The sequence below is a fragment of the Ruditapes philippinarum genome, unplaced genomic scaffold (assembly GCF_026571515.1).
Source record: "Ruditapes philippinarum isolate M1 unplaced genomic scaffold, ASM2657151v2 ctg107_1_1_1_1, whole genome shotgun sequence".
In the NCBI taxonomy this organism is placed as follows: domain Eukaryota; kingdom Metazoa; phylum Mollusca; class Bivalvia; order Venerida; family Veneridae; genus Ruditapes; species Ruditapes philippinarum.
In genome coordinates, this window is record NW_026864052.1 from 275,258 (window position 1) to 294,334 (window position 19,077).

General features: G+C 31.4%; 1 protein-coding gene and 1 long non-coding RNA gene across 2 annotated transcripts; both read left to right on the forward strand.

Annotated features, from left to right (window-relative positions):
• The first annotated feature begins 634 nt into the window (after positions 1-634).
• Positions 635-7,523, forward strand: LOC132724279 (uncharacterized). The gene is made up of 3 exons (XM_060709113.1): positions 635-1,213; positions 4,623-4,809; positions 5,491-7,523. The coding sequence occupies exon 3, from the start codon at positions 5,991-5,993 to the stop codon at positions 6,657-6,659; it is 669 nt and encodes a 222-aa protein (XP_060565096.1). The 5' UTR covers positions 635-1,213; positions 4,623-4,809; positions 5,491-5,990; the 3' UTR covers positions 6,660-7,523.
• Positions 7,524-7,864: 341 nt separating this feature from the next.
• On the forward strand, positions 7,865-9,886 carry LOC132724280 (uncharacterized). Its single transcript, XR_009624885.1, has 2 exons — positions 7,865-8,237; positions 8,505-9,886. It is a non-coding gene; the product is annotated as an uncharacterized LOC132724280 (long non-coding RNA).
• The last annotated feature ends 9,191 nt before the right edge of the window (positions 9,887-19,077 follow it).

A 19,077-nucleotide genomic window follows, 5' to 3' on the forward strand; every position in this document is an offset into this window, starting at 1 on the left:
AAAGTTCACTTTTGACAAGGTGATAAATAGTAAAAATTCCCAGTCTATCGTTCCAAGGTGATATAAATAATTATTTGCAATCTAATCTATATTATTCAAATTCACTCTTTCAGTACCTTCTGTAGAAACAAATAGTAAAAATTGGCTTGTGAAAATTAATGTCAGATATTTCAATCAAAGATTTATTTCATACTCTAGACATTTCTCTCCCTAGACAGTTCATACCTAAATGCAGGGCTCACTTCCACTTTGGCAATCTTTCACTCCAGAATATTGATTTATCATAGATACTGGGTGAATTTTCTGATCACAATATGATGCGTTTTGATGAAATAATTAAAATGTTACCTTTTTAATTCCCTTTTCATTCCTGATCAACTAACGGTTTTTTAAACCATTGACATCAATTTAAAGTTTGTTAAAACAAGTTTAGTCAGGAGTAATTTTGTATGAAATTTGGGAGCGGACTGTCTTGAAGGCGATTCACATCCGTTTTGGGTCGTATTGAGTATAACTGTAAGTAACTTTAATAACCATACTCCATATGGTGTTTTTTGTCGCTATATACAAAGTTGCATTGTTTAAATGCAAACTTGTTAATTTTCAGACACATTCTCGGAACTAAAAACTGCACTGGTCCTATACCCAAACACAGACAGATCTACTCTTATACAGACTTTAAATATGGATGATATAAAGGACATAATTGATTCTTCAATAAACAAAGATACATATTGTAGTCAAATCACCAATAGTAACAGTGAAACCATTAGTGGAAGAGAACGTTCCTGCTTTGAAGGACATACAGAGGAAAATCAGAAAACCATTCGTCGGTCAACTCAACGGAATTTTCCTGAAGCAGATGCTTATTTACTTGAGCCACATGGAAACTGTCTCGAAAAACATGACATGTTGTCAGAACTGGATATTAATTTTGATTAACCCGAAAGCAATTTACCAAAAGAGCTTAACAATTTGTCCGATTAAAATTTAACTTCACCTGAATTCGCTGTTGATATAAATACTGAAAGTGATCTGGTTAAAGATAATTAACGTATTTGCAGTCTTGGAAGAACATGACGACGATGTTCCCGAAATAGATGTTTTTGAACACAGAAGACACAAAAACAATAAACAAATTGATGAAAGAACTTATGACGCAGTGAAGGAGAGCAAAAAGAGACCAAAGAAATCAAAAACAGAATTTAAAGAGGTACGTTTATATAAATGCTCTTAAATTTCTGTATCCTAAGGTCATTCACTGGTGTCTTAATATAATTTTGCTGTGAGTAGAATTTGTTACCCAACTACACTCCACCATAATTATGACCTTAGTTGTGCTTGTACCGCCTCCGTAGTCGGGGGGTTGGAGCCGATGACTTCTAATCCAGTTACCTCTCTGGCGTGGGTTCGATCCCCGGGAGATGCTTTGGTAGTTTAGCACGGAGGAAGGAAGTCTAGTACTGGTGTAACTCTCCAGGAACGATGGTTAGGAAACTACCCGCCTATATGACTGAAATATTGTTGGGAAAAGGCGTAAAATGAAACAAACAAACAAAACAAGCATGCTACAGTATTAAACATATTTATATCAGTACAGTTATGATCGAATAAAATGTGGTTACTGCTATAGTGGCCTGCAAAATTATTCAGTATAAAAAGTGTACTAGTTAATATGTTAGGTTTGTTGACATTGGGTTAACGAGTTTGAGCTTTGGAGAAGCGCTGCTTTCTGGCGTTTCTGCTACTTCTTGGTTGATGACAATACGAGTTTGTCTAATGTCGTTTTACACATCTGTTGAGTAATTTTGAGAAGTTGTCAGCTTCGAGTAGCGCTATAGGCTAGTACCAGTACAGAATTCCAGACACACATTCGGTGACTGTCCCCATGTAAATGAAAGAGATATTGTTGAAAATGCCTCTGAAGTTAATTGAATTAAACACAAACAAAAATCTTTATTAACGCTTGTAATGACCTATTGATATAAGAAATTGATATTAGAAACCCAAGGAGACAATGTTTAGAATTGTGTGCAAGTAAAGTATGGTAAAAGTCATACAAATGAAAATAAAGATATGTATGATTTGTTGAAATATTTAGCTTGTCAAAAAGAATAATTGATAGTGGTCAGTATATTTGTTGTAAACAGATCATAATGGAAACACTGTCTTGAAATGTTTGCATTAAGGTACATAAATCTCGAAAACGCCACCAATAAACAAAGCCACCGCACCTTAAATAAATTGTAATACCTTTAGAGTTCGTTTGGAGTTCGTTGTTAACATGGTATTTTGAGTACATTCTTTTCCCATGAGACTAAAATATGAGTTTCGTATAAGCAATACTTGTGAAAGAGAAAGAACTTGCAATATCTGGGCCAGAAATTCGCTAAAACAGTATTTGCTATAAATGAAATTTACTGTCCATGTAACTTACCTTTAGTAACTAACTGATGTATTATGTAATTCCAATTTTACTTGGCACAAATGTTGCCGTCACGTGTGAAAATTAGGGTGGAGGGAGGATTAATATATAATTACTTTGTCATATGCTTAAACCTAATTCTGACAAAGTTGGAACTTCAACTTGTCATGTCAAGTCAGAGTGTCGCGTAAGTCATTCAGAGGTCAAGAATATGCCGATACATCTTTTTTTTTGATTGATTTATTTGTGTATATATATATATGTCATATTACAAAACAAATTAAGACAATTTATCACAGATATATCTATCACATTGTTTTTAACACAGTAATTAATTGAAAAATAATAACTTTACATTCATAATTAAATCAAAGATCTTGTTGACTTCAAGACAATATATACAACACAGGATAACCTATGAAAGTTCAAAATAAATAGAGAACTTATTTCCAATGGGGTCCTTTGATGGTAAAGAATATATTTTCTTGAGAACTGGCATTCAGGTCCATACTTAGAGATGATATACTGGACTGATGTTAAATTTCTAAGATCAAATAATATTAATTTCTATTGCACATTATGTTAATTACATATATCACATATTTGCAGGAATAATACTATGAATATGACTAGTTAACACACCAATGAAAGATATCTATTTATATATATCACAAAACCAATCACAAGATACATTTATATAAAACATACTATATTGATTAAAACAATTATCTCTAAAACAAATAAAAAATAAAATCAGCTTGTTCAAATTGTTTCATATTTTTGCTTAGTTCAGCTTTTACTTTTTTTTTAAAGTTAAAAAAGTTACTTTCCTTCTTAATATCAAGTGGGAGCATGTTCCAATCCCTAATAACCTGGTAAAAAATGTACTTTTTGTAAAACTATTAACATGGGGTATATGAAAGTTCCCTACACTGTTTCTACTATTATAACAATGAACATCAGACTTTAAAGAAAAGTTATCATACATATAAGATGGACACTTTTTATTAAATATTGTGTGTACATGATTGAGTCTTAACTGTATGACTCTATTTTCTATATTAAGCCACCCAATACTGCTAAAATCAATAACTTTCAATGATTTTTCTAGAGGGAATAACCATGAATATAACGAACAACTTTGTTTTGTGCTACTTGAAGTTTATTTTTAAGTTGTTTAGTAAGGCCACTATACCAAGATGAGCTGGCATAATCGAAGTGACACTGTATTAAAGAGTTACATAATAGTTTTCTTAGCTCCATATTCAAACTGTTGCCTTGTCTATACAAACATTTTAATCGAGAGTTTACTTTTTGTTACTATATTATCAACAATAGAAGTGGCTGAGAGATCATTATCCAAGATAGAACCGAGATACTTTACTGATGGCTGAGATTGTATGGTGTGATTATTACAGTGTATTTTAAACTGCTCTAGTTTTGACAATTTCCTCTTAGAACTAAAAACAATACATTCTGTTTTACCAAGATGTAATGATAGCTTATTATCAACAAGCCATTTACTACAATTTTCTAGTTCCTTACCCAAAACATTACAAATAACATCTGAATCTTTATGTGAATATAAAATTGCACTATCATCTGCATAAAGAATAAGCTTACATTTTTTGCTAATACTAATACTCATATCATTGACATAACATAGAAACAATAGAGGACCCAATATACTTCCCTGAGGAACACCACATGTAATATTCATAGCTTCAGACATATAGTATTATTTACATTTACAATTTGACTACGACCAGTTAAATAAGATTGAAACCATTCTACTGACTCCACACCCATTTTTTGTAACTTTCTACACAAGATGTCATGGTCCACAGTGTCAAACGCCTTTTGTAAATCTAACATAATCATACCGGTTAAGTTCAGAATGAAGTTTGATTTTTATGCTGTGAATTTTTCATAAGATGTGGCTTAATTTGTTTCCCCTTTTGACTCATTGAAACAACCAGCATAGACAAATTAAACAGTTTTTTACCATTTTCCAGGGTGTCTAATTTGCTTGTTTCTCATGCTATTCATTTGCATACAAAGCATCAGTTTCAGGCGCAAAAAACTGTACTTGTTGCATTGGTTATATACTTCAAGCATATTTGTGTATTATACCAGATATTACAATGTCTCTACCTAGTATTTATTTGTTTATTAAGTTTATGATATTATCACTTAGGGACAAGACATTCCGGCCGATTTAACCTGCGGCATATGTTTGGAGCTATACTACAATCCACATCGCCTTGATCCATGCAAACACATTTTCTGTGAGAATTGTTTACGCCGCATGTGTAGGCAAAACCCAACGCTTACAAAATGTCCAATATGCAGAAACGTGATTCGTAAATGTGTCGCTGACAAGGGTATGTCTGGTTTATCATCATATGAATATAACTTTCTACATTCTTTGAAGATATTCATTCTTTGAAGAATGTACCGTCATTGTTATAATTGCTGAAAGGAAATTAGCTCAAGTTCTGCTTATGCTAGTATACGTGTTAAAGATATGCATGATATATATACAGACTTTTTTTAAGGCTTAGCATTTCAAGAAAATATTTTGTGTTCATAGGCGTTATATTCAGCTTCACTTCTTTTTTAACTTAAAATGAAAATCTTTTATGTTGAACCCACCTGTGTCAGTCTGTGTCAGTACTTATTAACGTATTTATTTTGGTATTCTCTCTACAAATCGTTTAAAGTGATTCACTTTTCATAAATCAAAAAATGCATGTATCTTAAAATTATAATCCGCCATCCACCTTTTTTGAGATCAATGATCTAAAAGTCCATTTCTCAAAAAACAGTCAAAATATTCTTCGCAAGTCTGTTTTTTATGACAAGTTCATTCGAAATAAGAACTCATTTTGAAATGACAAGAGACAGAAAACGTTAATTTTGGCAAAGTTATGCCCCTTTCTTCCCCTCTTGAAATGTTTTCCTTGATAGTAGAATGGAGTAGGAAAGTGGAGAATGCCCCTTATAGAGAGCTTAGAACTTTTTATTCGAAATTAATCATTACGTTCTTTTAACACAAATTTTAGATTTGACACAGAAGATCCTGAAACAGCATGGACGTCTTTATAAACAGAGAGCCCGTGTTATTTCTCGGAAAAAGAAAATATTCCGATTGCCATTTTGCAGCAGAACTCAGCGTGAAGTGGGTCTGCAAGGGCGCGGATACGGCCCCCTTACATTTCCGAAATTCATAAATGCACTGGATGTTATTATTTTTGTGAACATTTTCAAACGACTTTTTTGGGTACTCCTGTTAATAGCAATAAACAACATTCTCTATAAATTGGATATGCTCCTATATACTAATGTTGGAAGTATATGCTCCGATTTCAGACGAAATACATTCCTATCTCTCAACACTTATAGGTAACCTTTTTATGTTTGGGATAAAGTATGTTTTGACGAAGTTTTTAAAAGCTGCCTTTGATCAAACTATAGGGCATATTGTTTCATTTGTATTAATAATTTCTGTATTATTAGATGGCAGTTAGCATCACAAGAATACATTGAATCAAAATTTAAATTAATGATTACTGAGGATCTGCTTGGTAAGAAGCTCAAAGACCTAGAAAAAGTCATTAAACTCCAAGTGCAGAAGGAACTAGATAGTATACATAAAGAAGTGAAGGTAGTAAGTGATGGGGTTAAGTCGATAGAAGATGTTATAGAAACTCTGAGAAATAAAGTATCAGATTTAGAAGTAAAAACCGATCAACTGCAGGAAGGAAACCATCAGTTACTACATAAAAACAAAACGCTTCAAGAGCAAATAGATGAAAGGGAAGTTAAAGTCAAATCATTGGGAGAAAAGAACAATCATCTAGAACAGTATACGCGATGTAACAGCGTCAGAATTTACGGAGTTGCAGACGATGTCAGTGAAACCTACAAGGACACATGTAAGAAGGTAATTTCAATTATTTCCGATAAGCTACAAATAAAAGTCGGAAATGGGGACTTTGACATCACACATAGGATCGGGAAATTCCGAAGTGATGGGAACAGGCCCATCATATGTAAGTTTGTACAGAGATATCTCAAACATGAAGTATTGAAAGCTCGCAGACAACTTAAGGGTTCGTTCATCGTCATAAGAGAAGACCTCACACGGGTCAACGCAAAACTTCTAGAAAACACCTCCGCACACGATCAGGTGAAGGCTGCCTGGAGCGATGAAGGCAGAATCGTGGCATAACTGAATAACAATAAAAAACTAGTTGTATCTCGTCTAAGTGATCTGGATAAAGTGCCCGTCGGGTTCTCAGGAACTGTGATACCAAGCACGGAATCTAAGTGACTTTGTGTCGTTTGGTAACTATTCATACATGTATAGACTGATAGATATAGCACGAATGTGTATATGTTTACATTTATTTGACTTATATTTTGTTGGGAAAATGTTCAAAATTGTGTAGTTTTCATATATAGATATATATAGTACGTTTTGACTATTTTTTTAAAATTTATTTTTTGACTTTCTATCAAATATGAATTACGCGGCTATGCGTTACTGTGTCTCTCTACCCTAGGAAGAATACGTGAACATTAATTGTTTCTATTAAAATATTGTTTACATTAAACATGTGCGGTAGTGTTTACTTGTATACTGCCCCTCTTGGGTAATTTCACTTTCGATACCGTGATGCCGCATTTTATATTGTTTACATTAAACATGTGCGTAAGCACGTGGTAGTGTTTATGTTTATACTGAGCCTGTTGAGTAATTTCACTTACCATACTGTGATTGGCTGATGCACAGGGTAAAGCGCAAACAGCGCCACCGGATAAAAATGGCTGCGCCCATGCCACAGGTATTGTAGCAGCCCAAAATTTAGTCATCAGCCAAGCTTATCAGCCAAGGCTATATTTCTGTCATGAGCCAACTGAAAATGAATGTTAATGAATTTAATTACTTAAAAATGGTTATATATCTATGAATAATCTTTTAAGTGTTATATTTTTGCTGAAATTGTTATTATTTAAATAATTGTTATGATGTTTACAAAATTAGCCTGCTTTGAGGGACTAGTAATTAAAAGGTACGGTAGATTTTAAAGCGTTTTCGGGTACCCCGATTTTTTTTTGAAATTTAAAAAAAAAAAAAAACTTTTGGCATTTTTCAGCTTGTTTCGGCAGTAAATTAAGTTATACTTCAAGTATTTGAGATATAGCACTGATAGTGATACAAAAAGCTCTAATAGCTCTTAATGATCTTAACGCTGAAAAGCCTTTTACTCTATCTCATTGCAATGAGAAGTTGTCAAAAAGCAAAAGAAGCAAAATATGAATCAGATAATTGACCAATGGGAACAAAAGATATACGTACAGAAAAACTTCTCCTTCTACACCCCCCCCCCTTTATTTGCGCCTCGGTCTTTAAAGCTTTACCTTAGGTTTAGATCTAGATCTACAATTCTATTTTCAATTTCTTTAAATATTATATAATATGTTCATTGCTACTGAAAAATAAATCTTCTGAACTGTTTCTTACGGTTATAATAACTTTTTACAATTTGAATTTGGCGCCTTGTAGATGTGTCCGTAACTTTTACGAAAGGGTAAATTTATGCAAACGCCGTTAGCGTTTAACTGACTCTGATCGGTTAATAACTGATCCCCCGCAATGACGTCATCGCAAGCACTTGGCTGTAGCTTGGCTGATAATCTTGGCTGTTAACCCAGAAATGAGTTGCTATTATACCTCCATGCCATATTTCGCCTGTCAAAATTTATAAACTGTTGTTCACAACACCAAAAGCTGGGAGATATTACGGTATGAAAACTTATGTAAAATGCAAACCTCTCAATTGAAAAATACACGTAGAAATGTTTCTTCATAAAGTCTAGAAGTAGATTTGATGTTCTTTCGTATATTTGTTTTGATGAGTCAGTTCGTCCTTTCGCCGTTTCGGTACATGTATATATTATAATTACTGGGATACATTAAAAGTAAGTTATTTTAATCCCAGATAATAGAAAATAAGTGGTATGATTACGTTTTGAAAGCGGTTCTTTGTGGTCTGGTTCTTATTTTTTTCAGTGAAACGTGAACTGTGTAAGATATGAATCTAATGTGAATGGGCAGAGGCACAGGGAAAATGGTCAAAACACAGTAAGTCAATGAGTATGTTGTTTACTTTTTACTGTTTATTTTCTTTTTGGAATGTAAAGTTATACTGGTATTTGTATTGTTGTAGTATAAACTTATTGAAAATACCTGGAAATGGTTACGTATAACACATACAGTATATATATGTTTCCCACATTATATTTATAATAATATTAAAACTCAACTTTTTCACTCTTTTTTTGTAAAAACACAATCCTTTTATAATATGAATAGGCACATTTACTGCTTCCTAGTGAAATGGAGAATATATTACAGCTTAAATTCAACATAAAGCCCTCTTCTTCAACATGCCAACCGATTCATATAAAATCTGCAAAATAATGGATAAGATTAGGTTTTTGGTGGATGACCCATTAAGTTTGTGGGTGAGACTTAACATTTTTAAAGGTTTTTACTTAAATACTCTATATATCTATCAAGAAGTTCTACCTGTTCTCATAAAATATCAGAAAATTATATTTTCTTTTTCACATGTTTTAAGACAATTTTTTCATGATTTAGACAGCCATGACAAATAATGTTTCAGTGATTTCCATGAATGATCAAGGCCTAGGCGACAGAGCTAAACGTAGAGATGTTATTAATTTCTTTAAAAGTAAAAAGTACTCAATATGTATGTTACAAGACACTCATTTCACAAATAAAGAAGAAAAGTATAAACGGTCCATATGGGGATATGATACCTACTTTTCTAATTTCAATAGTCAATCTCGGGGTGTTGCAATATTTATCAACAATAATTTTGATTGTAAAGTAAATAATATCGAGGTAATTTGCTTATTCTGAACTGTAAAATATGCGATAAAGATATCACTCTACTAAATATTTACGGACCAAATAGAGGCAACCCAAATTTTTGGTTTCAGAGAAAATGTCACAATTCAATAATACTTTATATATTCTTGCTGGAGATTTCAACATGGTACTTAATCCTGATATAGATTGTTTTAATTACTTACACTTAAACAATCCAAATGCACGTGATAAGCTACACAGTTTAATGTCAGAGTTTAACCTAATGGATTGCTGGAGAGAAAATAACTTGGAAAAAAGGGAATATACATGGTTTAGACAAAATCCAATAAAAAAGGCACGTCTTGACTTTTTCCTAATGTCAGATACTTTATATACCGACATTGACAAAACTTTAATTTTACCTGGGTATCGTACAGATCATTCACTTATTTCAATGTCACTAGAATTTGGTAAATTTAAAAAAGGGCGGTATTACTGGAAATTTAATAATTCCCTCTTAAGAGATGAAAAATACATAAATGAAGTGAAAAATATTATTACCGAAACAAAACTACAGTATTCAATAGATGTATCAGATATAGATAATATACCCCTTCAAGAAATAAGATTTAATGTTAATGATCAGTTATTTTTTGAGACCTTGCTATTAAATATGAGAGGGAAAACAATTAGTTATGCTTCACATAAGAAAAAAACTGAAATTAATAAAGAAGATAAACTTTTTAAAGAAATCAAAATAGTTGAAAAAGAAACAAATATAAACTATGAACTATGAAGCATATTGGAAAGAAATGAAAGGGGAAAAACGAGTAATTTTCAAAGGGAAAGAAATTGAAGTTTTATTCGAGGAAATTCTCAAATGTTAAGCTATTTACACATGTATACCATAAAGCTTAGATGCAGGAAGCATTGGTCTAATTGACCTATACAATTGTTGTGTAAATTATGCTTTGTATAAATTATGCTTCTATGGGTATATTAGTTTACATGGTTGTTACGCCACTATTGGTATTTTTGTTTTATGGTTATTATGCCCATGTGGATATTTTGGTTTACAAATACTTGCACTATTTATTTGGGAAATTACATTTAAATTTTATTTTGCCAAAATTACAGCAATTTGGTATGTAGCACACATTTTGGACCTATACAAAATTTTATAAATCATGCCCCAGTGACAGGGCACTGCTCAAGGGATCATCTCTGATCATAACAATGTTGACCATGTGACCAAATTTTAAACTTCTTATTTTCTGTCCTATGTTTTTGTGTGAAATTTGACTATGAATGGCCTTTAATGTGATCTACTTTTGCATTGTAATGAATAATGACTGTTTTTATAAATAAATCTCAAAGGAATTTCAGGGGAACCGTATACGGCCATTGTGACTCTTTTGTATTGAAATATAATTTATTTTTGTGAAATGTAAAAAATGTGTTTTTTGACGTTGGTATCAGTATCAGTTTGTAATAACATAATTTACTAAAATTGTGTTTTGTATTCTAAATTTTAACAATACTTTGTAAATTGAATGTTATTCTCTTTTCATATAGAAGTGGTAGTCAAGAGCAACATGTCTGGGAACTGATATCGCTTTTTAAGATTAGAGAGGTCTTAGCAAATCTTAGTAAATTTGAGTATTTTAATAAAGTGTCACTTACTAATTTGAATTATACTTGTAAGCTGTATATTTTGTTTTGCATTTATTGTTGAATACACTTGATCAAGACCTCATTGTTAATATGTATATATGTATGTAGTCTATGTTTAATGAGGGCCGACCCGCCCGTGTAGGGAACAAAAAGCAGCTTTCGCTGTCTAGTACGGACTCCGGACATGTCACCAGTCAAGCCTTTAAAGGCGTAATGTGGTGATTACTTACCTCATTGCAATTTCCACAGAGTGTTAGCCAAAGATTTGAATTTTGAGCCAAAAAGTAGGTCACTGTACGGCAGCTAACGAGAACCTAAATGTACCATAATCATAATCATTGTTAATATCCCAACTCTTTAAATGTTCTAACTAAAAGTGATTTTGTTCAAGTTATTGTTCTTTTATGATATTTTGATATTGTTTTTCAATGTAGTAAACATTATTTCTAATAATGCAGATTTTCGTATTAATGTATTTTTTGTACATAAACTAACTTTGTTTTAAAGTTTAGAAACATAACTATATTAAATTCTTGAATTTTTTGCTTTTTATGGAAATTTATAACCAATTTTTATATATATATATATTTCTATACTTCATATAAAAGTTAAGTTTTATATCTATTATGAGTGTAAAAGTCGAATATCCCATACTCTATAAATATGTTATTGTCAATTTTTTATTTTACGTAATATCTTTTCTTTATGTTACAGTTATGTCAGATATCTTTATTCTATAAATTATATGTAAATTTTGACATCAGGTTTTGTCTCATGGGATAATAACAAGTTTGCAACATACCAATAAAGTACTAAAGAAACTTATGTTTTTTTTTGTATCACATGTATATGTTATATCCGGTGAACAGATTGTAAACGGAAGGTCAAAGGTCATATTCATTTTAATTCGGAATAATAGGCTACTGCACCTTTCGTTTTTAGTTAACATCACATTTTGTTAATAGTTGACGACATTTCGTTTAAGTTAATTGCGCATTTCGTTAATAGTGAAAACATCTTCGTCTGTAGTGGTCGTCCAATGTCACTGATGGCATTCTTTAAAAGGACTCAACTTAGGTCTGTTGACATGACCGGGCAGGAAATATTTTTCGGGATTATTGTTCGATGTATAGACAAACAACTTGTGTTCCCTCCCCCACCCCCTCCCTACCCCCCAAAAAAGAACATTTGGTCACCCCTTTTTATCCAGAATAATTATTCTTATTGTAAAACATGACCTTAAATTGTAATGCGTTGCAACGATTTCACTCAAATCGGGCTAACGTAAAACAAAACATACTATTTTCAATTCATTTCCTTTCCGAGTATATTTCCAAATTACCGTATAAGTACTTATTTCTGCGGGCTTAAAATTCTGCGATTTTGGTTAAAATAAGGGGTTTTAAATTTCTGCGTATCTTATTTCTGCGGTGTCATCATTCTCGCATTGATGTTTTTTTATTTCTGCGTTTTAATTTAGATATTTTTACAAAATTAATCGATACAAACAGACAACATTTCAAGATATGTTGATGTAACATGTACATTACTCCCGGTAAACATACAGACGACTTATAAGTGTGTTCATCGTGATCACCATGTATCGGTATATAAAATATGATAAACAATATCAAAAAGGAAAGGCGGCGTTCAGTGAACGCAATAAACTAAACGTTAATAAACAAAAATCAACAACGTGCAATGACAACAATTAATTATAATACTGCATGTGTATAAATATGAAGTGTGAAAAATAAACAATGGTAATATCGCACGTAGACACAATATATTGCACAAATACAAAAGGGTATGTTTATTGCACCCGTCAAACTATAATAGTTTTATTTTTAAATAAATCAAGCTTAGGGTGAGCGAAAATCATACAAACATGACATTGTTTTAAACAAAAAGAACAAGTAAAGTAACTTTTCTTTCTAATATTTTATTCATGACGGATACATAAAGTAAAATTATTCCCATCAGCAAAAGCTGATAACGGTACATGGCAATGTAATTATACAATACCGGTAGTTGACATATTCCGACATACATGTAGACATGGCGAGAGGCTTAATTTTCTGCGTTTTTTAATTTGCGGTGTCGTTATAAACCGCAGAAATAGCAGAAATAAAGTTCCCGCAGAAAAAAGTACTTATACGGTATCTTCTGCATATCTTTCTGTTGAAGAGTCTCATATGATCTATGAAAGAAATTCAAATTTTATGTTTTTATGCTTTTGAACATCAGTGGGATTCCTTTAGTTAGGGCTATTTATAAATTATTTCCTTTTTTTAAAAAAAAAGAAATCAATGTATTAAATATTTCTTTATGTTAGATTTACATGTCTTCAAATTTTTAAGTGTTTATTGTACATAATGTTTTGAGCAATTGTGTCTTAATAACCGAACTGGCCCCATAGAAATTTAAGGAAGTATGTCGTATTAAAATGCATATAGATTTGAAATTCGGTTTTTCTCAGTAGATTTAAATGCGAAATGGTTTGTAATCTATTTGCAACAACAGTATTTCCAGGGCCTTTCTTAAAAAATAATATATAAGTAATTTCTCTAACAGAAACAAAATTAAAAAGGAAAATAAAAAGTTAAATGAAATAAAAACAACAAGCTCGATTCCGCTTTATCTCACACCCAATTCTCAACCACACGACACTACCACTACCACCACCAATAACAAAAGTAACAAGAAAGAAACCCGCACACACACGCACACACACACACGCACGCACGCACGCACATGTTATTTTCAAATACATAAATGCTGTGTTTAGTAACTGTACAGGAAACTTTAAGATTTCACTCTCCCTCCTTCTTCATCTTTAAATAAATTATGATATCATAAATCTATAAACATACGCATTTTTGTAAGTTTGTAACATTGATCACGTGTCATTGTTCACGTGCTATTGTTGTGATCACCATAAGCTGCGGTATTTCTAATGACTAATTACGTTGTACAAGTCAAATGTGAAAGCACACGGTGATCTGTTCAAGCCAATATAAATGAATAATAAATGAAGACAGCAATAATGATTATATAAATACGGTACCCCAGACTCCGGATTTAACCAAAAATATGCATGAGTTGCTTTTCTATTTTTAAGAAAGCTGTTATTTCCTGTACATTTGAATCTGTAATATCCGGCTAAATACATGTACATTAAAGGGCTTGCCCATTTTTCAATCTGATAAAATCATTCATCATGTGAATGAGAAATCCCAAAGTATGCACTGACCAGGGGGCACGGATGTGCCGGTTTGTCTTGGTCTGTCCTGATCGCATGTGTAGATTCATTCGCCACCACCAGACACGAGGGTTTTTATTTATTTCTTTATCCAAAGAAAATATGAATAAGCCATTTTGCCCGAATATGTATGAAAGAATTTATACCAAGGCTTCAATTATTATTTATATTCTTTATAAGTCAGTATGCTTGCATGAATATAAATCATTTCAAACAAAAAACAATCATAATTTTTCAATTGCTGGAATGCTATATGTTATATTGATTGATTTTCAATGTGTATATATATAATATATATTTGTAGATTTTTTTTTCTAAAATTTACTTTTAGAAAAAAATGTTGTGTAAAATTGAAACAATCGTCTAATGTGACCCGATAGGTTTCAGCACATGCAATACATAATAGAAATTACTGATATAAATATTCTATTATGATAATATACTACATGTAGTAATTGTCCAAAAATAGTAAATATGGGAAAAGCCTCCAGTTTTGAGTTTTATTTGTAATCGACACAATGCATACATCATTCGGTGTCATACTACAATGACACTTACAATCCTAGACAAATTTTCAAAGGTATCTTGATATTAAAGTAAATCAATTGTAAATGATGCGGGAAATTTGTTATATCCGCCTTCATTGAACTAAAGTTGGTTTGTCCATTACACACATTCTATTTATAGATTCTTGATCATACAGGGCAATACATATTATATAAAGACATTGGGCAAAAAAATTAATTAAAACGGGATTGACGTTGATTTTGATCAAATCAGTCAGATTTTTGCCGCAAGAAAAATAAATACAAAGATAAATGTAAATATATATATAAAACTTTTTATTTTCCTACGATTTATTTCTTTTTTCTCTCGTTATTACATGACATTATAATAAAGAATAATTTATTTTAATTTGTAAAAAAAGGACAAAACTTTATTACTTTATGTTAAGTTTTAATAAGTTTAGAAGTAAACAGTTGAATTAAGTTTTATTTTTATAAGCTGCAAGCAATGAAATCATCAAGTATACCCTACCTACTAATTAGCCTTGTGGAGTTTATTGGGAAAACCATTATCACTTAATGTAAATTAAGTTTAGAAGTGTACAATTAATTCATGTTTAATTTCTTTCAGCTGCAAGCAATGAAATCTTTAACTACGACCTACCTACTTATTAGCCTTGTAACGCTACATATGGTTGCAGAAATTGCCGGAAGACCTCGCATGAACTGTTGCCTCATCAGGAGATGTCCAAGAGGAAGACTGTGTACCAATATTGGATCCCGATGCCGGTGCAAAAGCAATCGTGTCATCTCGGCTTTTCTACTGCTTAAGCGTCGGTCTTCGGATTATAGCAGAGATGATACAGGTTCGATCCCTGGTTAAACATAAAAAACGACGAATCTGGGAAATCGGAAGTTTCTAGGAGCAAAAGTAAACAAATAATGTGAGGTGAAAATTGCAGACTCTTATTAGTTGAGCCTGTTCGTGAGAGATGACGGACAATTCAATTTCTTTTGTGCCGGCTAGCACCGCCACTTCTATGCAAATGATTCTGCTTTCTATGCCTCGGAATTCAATACGATAGAAATATAAACTAATTTACAAACAGAAAAAAAGGAAAAGAGAAAGATTTTATACTCAGCTAGGTTGCTAAACCCCAATTCCAGTTAATCAGAAAGTTTAATATTTGCTTATTGGATTTAAACATAAAAATACATTATAAAAACTCTTGTTTTGAACTATATCCTGTGAGTACATATATTGAAAAATTTGAATGTCACAAGACTAGATTTTTTAACGTAGATAGACATCTTAAATGGAATATCCATATAGAAAAGACACGTGCAAATATTACTGTAAAAAACACTGATTAAAAGGAAATAATATTATCCCACTTTATAAAATGAAATAGATCTAGCTATTTATTATAATCATCATCATTTCATGGGCTGTTCGAAAAGTATCCGAAAATGCTTCATTTTTTTCATTTGTGTTCTCGTATTATTATTATTTTATTATTATTATTATTATATACGATCCTTACTTTAATTATTATTATTATTATTACGAACCTTACTTTAATTATTATTATTGTGTTGTTTTTTTTCTCCATTTTGATGGGGGGGGTGACGGTATTAAAGCCAGTGGTCTAAATTAATTGTTGCAAAATATACATCAAGTGACATTTATTTTCGTAACTAAAATGTATATGTGCTTTTTCATTAAATGAATGGAATAACGTATTTCGTGAAATTTAGTCAAATATAACGAATAAGTATTTCACGACTCACACTAAGTGACTGTGGGAAACTATATGAATGTCTTTGATTTACAATATTGTTTTGAATTTTGTTGCCTTTTACTTGCAGAATTATTTTTATTTGTAATTTTGCAGGCCGTTAATGTTTATTGAAGAACGTCACGTTGTTTAAAAGAAATAAGATTTTAAACTTTTATTTTATGATTTTTTTTTCATGTCTAATTACGTACGTTAGATAAAAAAAAATTGTTCCACAGTGATCTAAGCAATTAAAAAGTCATATTCAAAACTAAAAAAAATAGACGTTCAAATTTATGACATGACCACGGACCATTTATTAGCAATATAACGAATGAGACAAATGATGTAATTTTACAATATAATATGGCTAATTTAAATAAAGGACACTTGAAGCGTCAGTTTCATTTAGATAATACAAGATCACAATCCCTAGTTCTCCCAAGTCTAAACATATGTGATTTGTATAACCACAATTCATTTTTTAGATGTGGATCGTTATTATTATAACACTTATATGTGATATTGTTTTGCTCAAATGACATTAACTAAGAATGGCAATAATATTTTTTGTTGTTGATATTTTCCATGGTATGTAAAGTTATTGAAACAGGAGAGAGTTTCACTCAATCCTTTCACATGTATGATTGTTTATATTGTTAGTGTTTATATTACATGTATATATGTATTATAGAAGTAAAAATGTTTTAATCATGTATTGTTCCGTTTTTATTAAGTACTGAAAAAACCCCAACAAATCCTTAATCAAACACAACAACTTCGGAACGGTTTCAGACGCGGTTGGACCCAGCCACCAAGTCGGTGACGGCAGCAGTTAATGAATATTTGCGTATACAACCCCATAGTATCGGCTACGACAATATTAATAATTCTTACATGTATTAATTATGACTAACACATTTAGAAAATATCGGTAAACGTGACCATGGACTTTTCAATAAGACATTTTGTGACATTCAATAAAAAGCGGAATATGGTCCCCCAAGAAAAAATGGATATACCGAGAACTAATTCAAATACATTTTGTTAAAAGATTACTTTGTGAAGTCATTTTATTGCAAAAAAAGAATACTCTTTTCTTTTTGGTATTTTTTAATCTTTTTGGTGTTTGGTTTATATTGGGTAGAATAATGCACGGGGCACGAGATTTTCATGAGTTTGTTCGCGGTTTTAAATCATTCGAGGTTTACTACACAGTACAGACGGTTCACCGAATTTCTTTAATTTTATAAAATGTATATTCACGAGGAAATGGTTATTACCTGTTATATATATTAATAAAATGTTTTATAAATGAACATTTCAAGTTAGTTGACAAAGACTGGATTTTACAATGTGACTGATCAATAATTGTATCGAGAGGATTTGTCAAATTGATTTATTTTTAAGTTTTGTCCAATTGTTATGTAATTCTTTAATATAAAAAGAATATTCGCAAAGCAGGGGGCGGAGAGAGCCTGTTCGCTGGCCAGAAATTTTGGATTCTCCCTACCTCCCCCCTCTTAAACAATAAATTTAAATAATAATAATAATAAAAGAGTTGGGGTTGGGGCAGCCGGCTCGCAGCATATGATTAACCTGTGTTTCCGAATAATTATTTTTTTAAATGGTTGTTTTCGTTTTGTATATTTTTTTTTTGGCAGGATTTAAAAAAAAGTCCCGTTTCATAGTATTGATCCATTGATTTCAAATTCATCAGATGAAGTATGTTTATAGTATAATTATAATCAACATTGTTGCTATTACAGAAGTATTTATATATATAACTGATTAAGGCGTTCCTTGCTGTAAAATGTTCATATAACGAGCTTTAGTAAACCCCAATCTATAGAACCTTATCTGAGTTTTCTTATTTCTTGGTTTGGATTATATGGTTTAGGAAAGAAATAATTTATTTTCGGACGAACGAAGTGAGGGAGAAAATAATAAAGAACAAACAAACCATCAACAACGGCAATATTATTATTCCTGATAAATAAGACCCCTATATATGTCAAGTTCGATAAATTAATTGTAGTGTGTAACTTTAACTGTGATATTCCTTATTCCATGGACTGAAGTAAGTTTCGATATTTTGTAATGGCAAGATATTTGCGATATGATACGTAGCACTGTTTTTTTTACATAAGTTTGTTTATATTTAATGAAATAGAGTACATGAAATTCAAACTATCCTTTAACTTCAATAAACAATAAAGTTTCCTTTTAAAAGGAAAAACATCATCCCATCCCTTTAAAAATTTTTTTTTTGAAAAACCTTCTAAATCAACTCTTTATGATAAAGAGATAATTATAAAAAAAATAATAATAAATTGACCTTATATACCAGTAAAAAAACAAGGTACCTATGTTTTAACAGGTGTAGATGGTCAATTTATCATCACTATATATTTTTAATTATTTGTATATCATAAAGGGTTTATTTAGGATTTTTTTTTCGAAAAAAAAGTTTCACTTTTAAAGGGGTAGGTAGGGTAACCCCAAGACTGGACGAGCACCTGTGCCCA